Genomic DNA, 14,589 nt, shown 5'->3' with positions numbered 1-14,589 from the left:
TAGAACGCTGCTGCTCTGTTCTTGTCTCAGAAACAGCTCTGCAGCAATGACAAAGGATGTGATGGATCACACCAGCTGTTCTGCAATCTTAAGAATTCAGCAGTAGGACATTATAGAGTATATCACACCTATTTTTGCACTTGATTTTTAGCAGGTGCAAAAACCTAACCTTGGTGACTTGCAGTGAAAATGTGACACCTTGTTCCTTGAAACCCATCTTCATTTGTTAAATTCTCAATTTTAGGGTACTTCTAGACCATAGCCATGTGAATCTAAACATTTCTAAGGACTCAGTGTGATTCAAAATAAGTTTTCTATGTTATAATAAAATACTCTGAGTGCAACAAGATTTCTAATGAAAGCCTCAGAATCTAAAATGCCATAAATTGCTAATATTAATACCAAACCTGATGAAAAATCTAACTTAGAAGCATATTTTTAGAGATCCATGACATTTCCAGCATTTTTCTCTTTCAGGATGCTGTAGTGGATTCTAATTTAGTCACACTTCCCTCTACTGCAACTGCTGTAAAGGTGAAAGATGGAAGCATCTATTGCCAACCTGAAATACTATGTGAAGGTGAGATACATCCTTTAAATATCTGGTGCTACATCAGTTTTGTATTAATACAGGATTCCAAGTCTGATCTTGCAATTATTAAAATGGCTTGCAAATCTACTTGTTAAAAGAGTAATTTTAGTTAAATAAGTCTGTTATAAGTAGTACTTCAAGTTTAGTTGCATTTTATAAAGATTGCCTTTGAAAGATGATTTTTCAGCTTTTATCAGGGCATAATAGCAGGACTATGTAAATATAAAATTACCTAAGGTGAAGGTCATTTCTTAGAATGGTAGCCTCCAATTCTATCCCGGTTACAAAGAAAGAAAAAAAACCCAAACCAGAAAAGCCCTCATAAATTCCAGTCTAATGAATCCCTAAGAATAAAAAATTGTTGCCTTTTGACCTAACAGCCCTGGCTTACTTATGTTAGTACCCATCTTTTAGAAATTCAGACATTCAAAATCTATACAACACCTTTATTAAGTAGTTCCAAGGTTTTTTACAGGGCTAAACTTCCTGAGGATTGGTGTGTCTATATAGATGTACATTTGAGGTTTTCTCTTGTCTTGTTTTTAAGTCTTGAACTTTATTTTATGCAGGGATAGAACTGCCTCGCATCAACTATAACTACAATGGCAAAAAATACAAGTATGTCTTTGCAACACAAGTCCAGTGGAGTCCAATTCCTACAAAGGTATAATTCACATTTATAAAGTCAGTGTTTTCTCATTGGTGGGACATTCACATGCAAAGAAACATGAAATACCTAAATTCTCATAAGTTCATGTTGTACCATTTCCCTCATAAAGTATTCATCAACTCAGGCTTCTTCGTCCAGCTTTATATGCCATGAAAGTCTCTTGAATAGCTACTGAGACCCTCACTTTTCTGCTAAATTGGGCTGAACCTTCTGTGATGTGCCAGGAACTATAAAGAAGAGAGTAGGAAAATCAAGTATTATTTATATGTATATATTTAATTTTTTTCCCTTTAGGAAGCCTAGCAGAAAAATAAGATATTTCAATACTACCTAATAAATTTTAAATATTAAAACAATTTCTAATTTTTATATTTTGCTGGCTAGTTCTCTATTAGACGTACCAAATGCTTTGTTTACATGTGCATGATGCCAGGAGACAGCCTGGAGTACAAATAGATTAACAGGGAAAGTATTTAATTAAGATTTAAAGATTAAATAAAATTAAGATAAATTAAAGATTTAAATGTATGAGTATTATATGGACAAACTCACTTTACAATTCTTGTTCTGTGACTACAAAGCAGCACAAATTGAAGTCACTGTTGGTTCTTGCATATAATTACCACACCTGATTACAAAATAGAGCTGGATTTCTGCATGATGCAAAAAAATTTATTGCAGCACATCTGACAGTAACTCAAACAAATCTGCAAGTTCATTATTTACAGCGTAGATAATCTCTGCTTGACTCAAATATAATAAAAGATGCTGGTAGGAAGATCTTTTTCACATCAGTTGCAGTTTAGTGAATGCAAGCACAACAACCTAATCCTTAGGTAAAGTCTGTCAGTGAAAGTGCTGTCATCTTGGCTAGAAGAGAGAATTCCTTCTAATTCTTCCTCCAGTAATTGGAATAGTTTCACTTTTGTGTAAACATATTTTTTGGCTAAAGATCAAAATGAAAAAGAACTGCATCTCTATGGGTAGAGAAAAGGCCTTAATGGAATTGAACTGAAAATGCCAGGCATCCCCTCTGGCCATTGCTTTGGCCACTCAGTGGGATGAAAATCCACACTCTGCTCCTTCAGTAAACACCAGTGTCTGCCTCACTGGTTTGATCTTTACACCTCACTAGGAACAGCCTTTCTTCTGGCATATGTACCCTGCTGCACAACAGAAGGTCTTAAGGAATATGGAAGTAGCAATAAAAGGAAAATAACTCACAGGATTAGAAAGTGACAAGTTTAAATCCTGTTTCCTGCTTCACTACAGAATCTCAGGGAATTGGAACAAGTTGCTGAAATATTCTGTGTCTTGGACTCTCTGCAGTGAGGGGCATTACTTACAGTGAAGGCTCTCTTGTGGCCTGTTAGCATTTGTGAACAATTAAACACCCATAAATGAAAGGTGCAATTGTAATCTAGTAAAATGAAATTAAAAGAACATTGTGTGATTATGCAGCCATAAAATGTGACTCCAAAATGTAACATTTTCCTTGTATTTTCTCTTGTGATGATACCTGCCTTAACTCTGCTCATTGGTCCTCCCTGCCAGCAGTCTGTTCATATTGTTGCTTTGGAAAAAGCCACTGTCAGGGTCACTGACATTTTTCTTTTCTTGTCACAACCATGTAGATTGCAAAATTTAATACTCAGACAAAGGAAATGCTCCAGTGGGGACAGGATGACTGCTGGCCATCTGAGCCTGTTTTTGTTCCCAGCCCTGATGCAAAAGAAGAGGATGATGGTAAAATAATGACAACCTTCTGAAAGCTGGGGTTACATGAATTTTGTATTAAATCTTACAAGATTCAATATTCTCAGTCAAGAAAGTTGGGTTGATGCTTCTACTTTGAGATGGGGTTACCTTTTCTGCTTAGTGAAACTTTCCTATGTTTCTAATTCTTCATTTGTGTGTCACAGGTGTTGTTCTGACCTGTATTGTGAAGACTGATCCAAAGGATCCACCCTTCCTACTTGTCTTGGATGCTAAAACATTCACAGAATTGGGTCGAGCCATAGTAAATGTGGAAATGCATATGGACCTGCATGGAATGTTTATACCACAGCAAGGCATGAAAACTGAGACTGAGTAAAATCTATTTGTTGTATTGCACAGACTGACATAACCTTCTACTGAATGTGGGATAATATCCTTCAGGAGCAGCTTTCTCTTATGATAAGAAATTACTAATTATAACATCCTCAATATCTACTTATAATCTCTTAAAAGAGACAGAAATTACTTTATTACAAATTATTGTGTGCACAACTGGTATATCACTATTCCAAAAGAAGAATTATCAATATTAAGTGCTAATGTTGAATACAGCTTGTGGAGGAAGGAATAGGAGAGAAAGGTAACAAGAAATGTTTTATTTGAGTAGAACAAAGCTTTCTGAGCAAATGAAGTACTGTATTCATAGGGTGACGCATGGCATGAGTCACATGTCTGCAGGTCATGTAACTTCCATGGGCTGTTGCAAGACTGCAGCTGACAATGAAAGTTGTCTCCTGCCAGAAAACCTCATGTTAAACTATCTACCATGATACCAATAATTCATGGCAATGTATTTTCTTGGTGCTTGATTTCTTAAACTCTACCATAACCAAAGTATTATGCAGAGGTGCTACATTTTTCTTACCCAGAACCTAACCCCACTCCCCAGCTTTTCTAATAATTTCATGGTTTATTTTTAGCATTTATGTTGACAAAACCAAGTAACTTTATTGAAATAGAGTACATGGTTATATGTAGCATTCAATTATACTTTAGTGACATTCAATCTTAAGCACTTTGCATTTAAATCGGTTTTCCTTGGCAGAATATCTGCCATGGCATTTTGTGTAATTAGATGATTACATTGTGTAAAAGATAAGAAGAATTGTAATATTTGCTATTGCCACTATTCTCTGTTGATAGCAGTATGTATGTGAATGAGGGCAGTGTAGTCCTAGCAGAACTGAGACACATGTGCAAAAAACAGTTGAGGGAAAGAGTGAAAGATCTAATTTAGGCCTCATCTGAACCCCACAGTAGCTGAAAGTAGAAGCTGTTATTGCCATAACTAAGCATTTGCTTTATGTCTGCTTAGGAACACCCCTGTTCTCACATGTGTTTATCCTTGCCTATACCAGATGCTTCCTAATAAAAATGCACAACTCTGACTCGCAGTCACAATTAAAATGCACATTTCAACATAAAGTTCAAGTGCCAAGCACAGTGGAACTGGTTGTGTTACAGAAATGGCATTTATTACTTTTCCCCTTCCCCACTGTATTCCTGATTTGAGTTATTGACTTTTCTTAAGATGAGAGATTTTTTTTGCTTTGAATTTTATTTTCTCATTGTAGATATCTTTGCTGTTGGAGGCATGTTTACTGATGGAGAAAACCAGGTGCACAGCCATCCATTTTGTGTGTTCATCTGGTCTGTCTGTATCACCACACAGCTCTGGTACCTCTCACTCTGACACACACATCCCCTCAGTGCCTGTGCTGCTCACAGTGTTGGATAGGAAGGAAACAGAACGAAATTGTTGTCATTTATTACCTCCCCACCACATGAGAATCTGTCCTGTGGTGACCTGTTTGTGATTACTTAACGTGTTTGTGGCAGAGCAGGAACTGAACCAACATCATCCACAGTTCCTGTCTGCTCTGTAACAACCAGACCTCTGTTCCTCTGCTTAAGTGTTTGCACTTTGTTAGGATAAAGATATACAGGCTATTTTTAATGTAAAAAAGGCCCAACACTGTGGTCAGATCTAGTCAACATAGGCAGGTTTGGGCATTCAAATGTTTACATGTTCGATAAAATGGAAATAAACACTTCAGTAAGGTGTGTGCAGAAATAGTCACTTCTAGTGTTTCCAAAACATGTTACCATTAGTATTTAATAGAACTTTATCTTCTAAAGAAGAAATTTAATTCCATTTTTGTAAATAATATGGAAGCAATACTGGAAGAAAGGACTGACTTGTGATATTGGCAAAAGACATCAGCTCTGGGGTTGTTTCTTTTCATATAAAAAAAGTTTGGATTCAACAAAGGTCCACAAATACATTTCTAGAATTAAAAGGTGGCAATGAATCAAAAGTCTAACCATTGTTACAGATTTTCTTCTAAGAGTTTGTCTCTAGAATTTCTTCTGTAGTACTCACAGGGTTGTTTTTAGATAATCATAGGTTTGAATACAGGAGTTGACTGCTGAGGAGATAATTTCTGCTGGTAGAGATGACAGGATAGGGGATACACTCATCATAAAAACAACCTGTAGTCTAAGAAAGCAAATGTGTTATTTACGTTCATGTAGAAATAATGCAGAAAATAAATAATAACAACTTGTCTTGGGTATGATTTTTTAAGTGATATGTGCCCTATTCCCTTGGTCAGTACTACACAGGATCTGACTAGCATTAAGTTTGTAGTTAACCTGAGGAGAAAAACAGTGATGTAAATCTGCATTTGCTAATCCCAGTATCCTCCTGCAGCAGAGACAATAGGAATAAAACCATACAGCTAATCACAAATTTGTTCAAGAATGTGTTTAGTGGTTGCAATACCAATCTGATGAAACATTTACCCTGAATATGGTAACACACTATCATTTCCAGGCTGACAGAAGCAAGGGGAAATGCAGATATGCTTTGCCAAGTGGCTGCAAGGCTCGTGGGGTTTTTTTGATGTGGCTAACATGGCACGTGGTAATGAGTGTCATTTGGTTTGCTTCTGACACCCTTTGCTATGAATGAAATCTCAAGGCCCAGGTTTGATTCTTCTTTTGAACCAATTTAAGTCATAAATTACCCCAACAAAATTCATGGAATGATTATAATAATGGCTTAACACACAAATCTAGATGGAGTGGCAGCAAATAAAAAATAGTAAAGATAAGTATCTCCATTAAAAGAAAAATACATAGTTGAGTGAGAGAACCAGGCCACGGGTATGCATACATATAATTAATTACCTCAGAGATGCTACAAATGGACCTTGACAGAGTGGTTTGGTTTGTTGTTGTTTTGGTTTGGTGGGGTTTTTTTTTGTTAATGCTTTCATTAAATGGAACAAATAACAAGGTATTGCAATGAATTTGTTCTCTGGAACTGGATATTATCTGTTACATCTCATCCCATTGCCCCACATAGGCAACAGGAGGAAGCAGAAACAGTGTTTACAAGGACAGGTTAAAAACCAGAAATGCAACAGTGTTTTCTTCTGTACCAATCTGTGCAGGTGCCAGGGGAACACACCAGTGTCTTTCTTTTCAAATAACCAGGCCACTCAATGACAGCTTTTGCAATAATTTAAACCACTGCTCCCTTGGGTCTGCAATTACCTGAGTATTAATGACAAGCAAAACACATCTTCCCCCTGCAGCCAAGGAGCACTGTGCTCTCTGTCTTCATTACCCTCAAAGAGAGCTGAGAATGTGTCCTCTGGATCCTCAGCCTACACCTGACATCCTGGATAATTACACCCAAGCCAGAAAAAAGTGGCCTTCTAATATTTGTAAATGGGCATGTACGACAACAAGTGTTGCAGAGCCACTGGTGTTTCATGCACATTGCTGAGGGTTTGGCCTTCTGTCCTACATCCTCTGCTCCTAAAACTCCTGCTCAGAGCTGCACAACAAAGCTGCAGCACGGTGCTCCTCCCTGTGACCCCTCTCCAGCCAGGGAGCACTTCAGCAAGGGTTCAGCTCTAAAGCCTGGCTCCAACAGGGCTGAGCACACTCTTCACCAGGCCCGGGGTGCAGGGTTTGGATTGCTGGGTGATGTGTGAGGATGTCCCAGCTGCAGTCTCCATCTGCACAACAAACCAGCATTGTGTCCAGCTTGGAAAGAACAAGGCTGCCTTTGTGAAGGCATTCATTTCCTACAGGGTCGTTTCCAGCTACCCTGCTTCATTTTCTGAGTGGTAAAATGATTTGGAGACACCATCAAATTGAATGAATGATAGAATTTTGTTAAATTTCACTGAAATGCAAGTAATAAACGTAATAAAAGCATGTGACCCACCACAGCTTTACTAGATGAGACCCTCTGAAAATGTTATTTTCACAGTGAAGAGATGGGCAGCATGACATCCGTTTGGGTGTTCCAGAGGCTGGGAGATCCCAGTGCCTGTCAGCACATGGAGCACAGGGAGCTGCTGTGCTGGTCCCTCCCAGCAGCACCAGCTGGGTGTCTGTTTCAGAGCAGATCACAGTTTGTGAAACACTTTCACTCAGTGCAAATAGTTTCACTACTTTAATGTTGGATGCTGTTAAGAAAGCAGATGGAATCAAGTTATCTCTTAATGTGCAATTAAGCACAATAATAAATGGCCTAAAATTTACCATGTGAACTATCGTAAAGATCTTTTTTTGCTGGAAAAGGCCACATTTCCAGTGGGCAGCTGTGGAAAGCGACACTGCCGCAATGAGTCTTGATGTATTTAATTCTCATTCTCTTACTTTTCCTTGTGCCTACACCTGTAACATTCACCTCCAGCTCATATTAGAGAACAAATAAATAAATAGAAGGCCAGTTTTAAGGGATCACAGAATCAATTAGATTGGAAACGACCTCTGGGATCATCGAGTCCAACCTATTACCAAACACCACCGTGTCACCCAGACCATGGAGTTCCACTTCCAGTCTTTTCCTTAGACAGCTCCACGGATGGTGATTTCACCACCTCCCTGGGCAGCCCCTTCCGATGTCTGATCACCCTTTCTGGGAAGAAATTTCTCCGACCGTCCAACCTAAACCTCCCCTGGCGCAGCTTAGGGCTATTTCCTCTTGTCCTGTCTCTCGTTGCCTGGACAAGAGCCTGATCCCCCCGCGGCTCCCTCCTCCTGTCAGGAGTTGTGCAGAGCCGGAAGGTCCCCCCCGAGCCTCCTTTTCTCCAGGCTGAGCCCCCCCAGCTCCCTCCTGGTGCTCCAGCCCCTTCCCGAGCTCCGTTCCCTTCTCTGGACCTCCTTTAGTGACATTCCAAAGCCGTGAGGAGACAAAGCCGAGATTTCCGCGGGCCGTGCCCGCCCCGCCCGCGGAGGGGCCGCGGTGCCCGAGGCCGCCGGGCCGGGCCGCCCCCGCGGGGCGGCGCGGGGAGATGATGCCGGGAGATGATGTCAGCGGCGGGCGGGCGCTCAGCCATGGTGTGAGGGCAGGGACTGAGCCGGCCCGGCCCGGCCCGGCTCGGCGGCGGCAGCAGCACCATGTCGGGCCCGAGCGCCGTGTCGGACCCGCAGCACCCGGCGCGGCTGCTGCGGGCGCTCAGCTCGTTCCGAGAGGAGACGCGGTTCTGCGACGCGCACCTGGTGCTGGAGGGCGAGGAGATCCCGGTGCAGAAGAACATCCTGGCGGCCGCCAGCCCCTACATCAGGTACGGCCGGGCCCGCGGCCCCCGGGCGGCCGCTCGGAGGGGCCGCGCTGCGGGGAGCGGGGCCGGGGTTATGTAAGGAGCGGGATCCCCGCGTGTGAGGACGAAGGAGTCGGGGAAGGCCGACGGGGGGGTCTGCGGACCCGGCTGCGCCTCGGCCCAGAGTTGGCCCGAGTGCTCACGGAGGGTGTGGAGTCTCCCTCTCCGGAGACATTCAAACCCCGGCTGGACGCGTTCCTGTGTCACCTGCTCCAGGTAGGAGTTCCTGTCCTGCTCCTGCCTTGGCAGGGGAGCTGGGCTGGGTGATCTCCAGAGCTCCCTTCCAACACCAGCTGTTCTGTGGGAGCAGCTGCTGGGCCACTTCCTTCCCTCCTTCCCTCTTTCCCTCCTTCCCTGCCCCCGGCCGGTGCCACCGGGCCCCTCCGCAGGAGCCGTCGTGTTCTCGGCATCACACCGCTGCTTTTCCAGCTCTGAGAGGCTGTGCCACCCACCAGGGGAAAAATCCCCTAAAAAACTTCATTGCTGCCAGGCACCTGGTGAAGTATAGGGATGGTGAGGGAGGTGTCCGGCCGAGGGGCAGCATCCCAGGGGCATTGTGAGGTGCTGGGTTCTGTGTGTCCCTCGGCCGTACCGAGTCAGCACTTCAGCATCATTTTTTTCCTCCTTAATGTCTTTTAGCAAGACAGGGCTCCAGGTGGTGGTCATGGGTTCTGAAGTACACCCGCTTCTAAATTAAAAAATAAAAATACAGGTTTGTCTCCCCATCGCTCGTGCCCCCACAACATCTAAGAGCATCACTCAGAAATTGCCAGAGGGACAAAGCCTGGCCGTGCCAGGATCGCTGGCAGCTCTTGGCAGGGCTGTCACCAGCATGTGCAGTCAGAACTGTGCCACTGACAGCGAGTGCTGGGGAGGATGAGCTGCATTAGCACAGTCATGGTTTCAGCCTGGCAAGCAGCTGCTGCTGGGCTGTGTGTGCAGGGAAACCCAGGTCATGGAAAGTCCTGCTGACACCAGTCTGAACCCCATCACACTCGGTGCTGACAAGTCCAGTGACAGCAGGTGAAAAGAATACACCCTCCACGAGATGTTATGATACATGTCAGAGTGGGTAAACAAAACATACAAGTGGTTAATTTCAAAGGGTTTTAAGTCCACTCATTTGCAGGTAATAAAGACATTTGTTTTGTCTTCATGTGTAAAGTAGGAGCAGAGCTTCAGTACCATTTAAACACAGGATTATCATAAATCTGTAGCAGACTTTTTGTACTGTTTGGACATTTCTTCCAGCTGCTGCTGCCTGTGAAGTTGTCATGAAATTTGCATTTTTTTGCTAGGTGAGGATGGGAATTCTTTATGCTACAGTCTGAAAAAATGCAACCTTCTGCAGTGTCATATCATCTGCTTTTAGGCAATAAATTATTTTGGGTGACCATTGTAGTACAGCTTCAACATTCTCAAGTACAAAAATAAACTAAAAATAAATAGAATATGAGCTGGTGAATAACTTTTAAATAGCAGTGATCATGCACAGACTTAAGTAAACAGTTCTCTGCACGACTGAGTGAGGACCGCTGAGATAGAAAATGAAATAAAATGCACACAGAGGAAAATCATCAAGAGTTTGCAAAAAGGACATGGTGGAGCCTATGTACTATTAATAATTTTTCGTCACTGCTTGTCTTGAGAAGCAAGTTTAGAAGACTGTGGTGAAAGAAATCAAAGATGTGAAACATCTTTGAAATTGATTACTCTTCAAAATGCCTGAATGCTTTTAAGGTCATTGGGCATCATATTTTAGATGACCATATGCCTGACATTAGGTTTCAGAAGAGTTGCTGTAGGTGGTAAGAGGTCATGTCCTTGGAAAAACTGCTGTTCTACTGCTACAGCAGGATGAGTTTACAGAAAATGTCAATTTTTTTTACTGTGAAAGAAAATGCTTTACTAAAAGATACTGTAGATTATCCTATGGAGAAGTGCCTTTTCACAGAATTTCGTCTTTAAGTTTTGCATTTTGTCAAGCTCTGAAAAATGTGCTGGGGAAACATGGGTTAATAGTGTGTGAGGAATAAGAGCTCCAGACACAACTACATTAGGAACAAAACTTGTAATCATTAGAGTTGTGGTTTTTTTAAACTCAGAATTGTTCAGGTTCAAATCTCATGAAGGAACTCATTAACTATGTGTGAAAGTAGGTTACATGCATTAATATATAAATATGATTAAGTGTGAGGTTTGTTTTTTTGGGTTTTTTTTAAGCTTACTCATGTCTTCTCCTCAGGCTTTCAAGATGTAAAGAACCAAAAACATGTGTACCTAGTTCTTGTATGGCACATTAGGAAAGACATTTGTATTACCTGCTTTTCCAGAGCCTAATTTTTACTTGCTGCCTGTCTCTCTTCCTTTTTTCACTCCAGGATCTCTCTCTTAGTCCAGCTGGTCTTCACGTTGGGTAGGATTGGTCAGGTAGGTTGCCAATGTTGGAGCGTTGTGTTTCCAGCCAAGGAAACACAGTGGCTTTTTTTGGAGTCGAAATTAATCTCCACCTTGTGCCTAGTCTGTGCAACTCCCATTTATTTTGAGTGTTGGTTTTTCAAAGAAAATCAGTTTAGGCCTCTATATAAGCAGTTATTGCAGGAGACACAAGAATTTCCTGCCCCTGTATTTTAAGGGTAGCTGATTCCAAAGCTCTGGTACCACAGGCTGTTATAGTCTCCAAATGCCAATTGATTCAGATTGCTCTCGTTTGAAAAATTCCAATATAAAGCTCAGAAAAATCCATTAAGTACTTTCAGAAATAAAACTTGGAATAAAAATAATTGTTTACATGAACCTTGAAGTGAAACAGTGGAAGTATGAGTTGATGTGGTGTTTTCAGTGTCTGGCTGTCTCATTATGTGCTGTGGCTGTGGGCAAGTTGGTGGGCGAGTTCAGAAACTGTAGGGTTTGCATGAATGCCTAGTTTAGGGTGTGAGTAGGAAAATAAGTAGGCATGGACTTTGTGAGGGGGTGGTTGGGTGTGAGCAGTCTGTGTGTGCTGAAGGATTTGTGCAGCCATGGAGAGAGGAGCGTTACCTGTTTTTTAGTTTTGCATGGAAGCTGTTTGGCTGACTGGTTATGAGTAGGACACTTGTAAATTATAGTGATGTGTTTTCCCACTAGTTATTTGGCAACTGGATTATTCATGCAGCTCAAAGATAGCAGCTTCAGTGGGGAGAGAAAAAAAGGCATGAAAGGGCACAGAAACACACTGGAAGTGTTATTGGTGTCACGGGTCCCACCTGACTGTCTGATCAATAGGGTGGCTTCTGCAAGTACAGAAAATTTTAAAAACCCTGTTTCATTTTGAAATTTTCAGTCTGGGGGACCAGTAAGAATTTTAGTTTTTGTGGTAGTTTGATTCTTGAGGTTTTGCCTCAACTGCTTAATGCCAAGTGGTTTGTAGCTCTCTCAGGCCAGTGAGGTCTGGGGTGGTTGTGTGAATTCCTACAGAATTCCTTTATAGGTACAGGTTTTTCTGATCCCTCTGTGTGCCCCTGGAGCAAATCCTGCCATTTACAAAGCACAGAAGTCTCCCTGCATATCTCTAACATCTTGTGGTATGTTCCTGAGCCTGAGAAAAGGAGGGTTCCTCCGGAAGAAACTGCCACAGGACAAAGTGTGGTTTGGCTCAGGGTGATGCTGCTGTGCATCCCAGTGCGGTTATATTCAAGCCAGGTTAGCCCTTAGTTTTCTTTTCTGTAACGAATCAGCCAGAAACCTGCCCTTTTTTTGGTAGCATTCTTTGTCCTGGCAATTGCCTTAGTGTAGATCCATTGCCCTGGTTTAATTTATTTCGTTTGAGAGCTTGGTGTAAATTACAATGGCGTGAGAGGGCTTTTCCCTGAGCAAACCATGCTTGCGCTAGTAAGTTTGGCCTGACTTGTGGCATAGATCTGCCAACCTTTTATAGGATAGATTTGGTCCAAGCATTCCTGGTATCCTCAGCAGTAGCAGCAGATGTTCCCATCCCAACAGATCTGTCACTGTCTGGCATGAGTTGTTCCTGGCCAGCTGAAACTTGCAACTCTTTATATTTTGCTCACCTACTGTCTGCTTGCCTGGAACCCAGGGAGCACGTGGGAACTACCTCAACAAAGAGGATATTTAATCCCATATTCTTAGACAAATTTAATGTTGTTACGCAGGGATTGTGCTGCTGCATTACAAATTGAATTAAGACATTTTTGTTACCTCAGCAAGTTTTGTCTTTGATTTTCACGCATCTGCGTGAGCAGATTACAGATGGCTGTATGTGTTCTATACTGTTCCCCAAGGCTTTTCAAACTCAGTAATGGACCAGTAATCATATTTAAATCTTTTTTCAGAGGAGCATAATATAACTAAACAAGAATGTAAATGTAAGGTTAAGTTCACATTATTTTTACGTACTTATAAATAGCTGTACTACTTGTAAATGGGTTTTGGTCAGAAATAACCTGACAGCTTTTGCATCTTCTCACTTGTCCTGTTCAACCTTCTGACATCCCTAAAACACTGCAGACCTTGTAAGACCCTGCACAGCCACAGGCAATACTGAAATAGATTTCCATGGAGATGTGGGGGGACGTGCCCCCCATCACTGACCTCCTGCCTTTTCCTCTGTGTGCTGGCACTTGGAGCATTTGCAGTTGTCACAGGGGGAGCCTGCTGAGACTCCATCCCTGTGTGAGTGTGTCTGGGAGCATCTGCGAGTGCTGGTGTGGGAGGTGGGCTGGGATGTCCCTCCTGCAGCCTGGAGGTGCCACTGGGCACTTCTTGTTACACCTGTTGGACAATGAATATTGTAGAACAAGGTCAGGTAGGAGCCAACACATGCCAGGAGCTTCTGCTGCTTATTTCCTGGTACCTGTTTGGTCTTTACTGACATTTGTAGAGATCTTCTATAGTGTTTTAAAACTTTTCTTCAATTTGGGATGAATATTGAGGTCAGGAGCACGAATGGTAGCTGGAGCTGGGAGCTGTTTGGTTGTTAGAACGCTGTGCTCCCAAGTTCTGCTTTAGCCAAATCATGCTGTAATTGTGCCAGGGCTTGTTCCCTCTTCACTGGGTGTGCAGGGCAGTGTTGTGGTAACTGCACTGTCAAGGAGGGCTCTAAAGCCATTGTTGTCTTCAAGGTTTCTTTTGAGAAGTTTGTTTCTGGCAGTCTCCTGGGAGCTTTGGAGGCTGCCCTGGCAGTAGGAAGTCAGGATCAGATCAGGCCAGAATTTGCTTCCAGACATTTTTTTTTTTAATTTGACACAGTTTTGTTTTGGTTTTGATTTTTAAAAAACTTAAATTGAAATGCTACCTATTATGTTTTAGTAGTAGCTGAGTTGTAAAGTCTTTGTGACTTTGAGAGGCAATAAATCAAAATAGTTGCTTTGGCCAGAAACTCTCTGCCTAGCACAACTCAGAAGTGCCTACATGCGTGTTATGTTTGGATAAGTAGTTGAGGGGCAACGGTGATAAAGGTATGTTAAAAGTTTATGGTTTGAAAAGGGATTTAGAAGTCACTATACCAGGCTTGAATGGGGAGTTGTTAATTATATTCCTGCTCCAACAAGCCCCTAGAGATCGCCTGAAGGGAAGAAGCCATAAGGCTCTTACCCAGCCCAAAATAGTAAAAAAAATACAGTTGGGCTGCTGCTACACGTCAGGCAGAGGGAGAACTGGGAATCAGAGCATCTTGTTTACCCAGGAGAACTAGAGATGAAATTTCTTGTCCTTTGTACCTGGAGACGCGCAGCTCATCTGCGTGCCTGACGTAAGAGGCGAGCGGGGATGGAAGGTGTGGCAGGATGGGCTGCTTGGGATGTCTGGGTAATTTATACTCTGTAGGTTGCCTTTACACTTGTATAATTGCCTTGTTTGGCAAAACTTTTATTATTAAAAGAACGTTTTTTATTCTTTTTTTTCCCCCTTGATTTACAGTGTAT

General features: G+C 42.3%; 2 protein-coding genes across 5 annotated transcripts in view; both read left to right on the top strand.

Annotated features, from left to right (window-relative positions):
* The window catches only part of BCO1 (beta-carotene oxygenase 1), a 56,506-nt gene extending 50,652 nt beyond the window's left edge, over positions 1 to 5,854 (top strand). For 2 of the 4 annotated variants that reach the window (XM_084214870.1, XM_084214872.1), the window contains exons 9-12: positions 478 to 580; positions 1,162 to 1,256; positions 2,897 to 3,008; positions 3,185 to 5,854. In XM_084214870.1, coding sequence (XP_084070996.1) covers positions 478 to 580; positions 1,162 to 1,256; positions 2,897 to 3,008; positions 3,185 to 3,357 — 483 coding nt within the window. In that variant the 3' untranslated portion in view covers positions 3,358 to 5,854. The remainder of the gene's footprint in view (positions 1 to 477; positions 581 to 1,161; positions 1,257 to 2,896; positions 3,009 to 3,184) is intronic. The other 2 variants (XM_084214871.1, XM_084214873.1) reach the window with 2 other exon arrangements.
* Positions 5,855 to 8,413: 2,559 nt separating this feature from the next.
* Positions 8,414 to 14,589, top strand: part of GAN (gigaxonin) — a 28,141-nt gene continuing 21,965 nt past the window's right edge. Inside the window, exon 1 of the mRNA XM_084214880.1 lies at positions 8,414 to 8,632. Within this exon, the coding sequence (XP_084071006.1) occupies positions 8,466 to 8,632 (167 nt within the window). The 5' untranslated portion in view covers positions 8,414 to 8,465. The remainder of the gene's footprint in view (positions 8,633 to 14,589) is intronic.

This window comes from Fringilla coelebs, assembly GCF_963513975.1.
Source record: "Fringilla coelebs genome assembly, chromosome: 14".
In the NCBI taxonomy this organism is placed as follows: Eukaryota; Metazoa; Chordata; class Aves; order Passeriformes; family Fringillidae; genus Fringilla; species Fringilla coelebs.
Note: the sequence above shows the minus strand (reverse complement) of the source record. Positions and strands in the feature narration are given on the sequence as shown.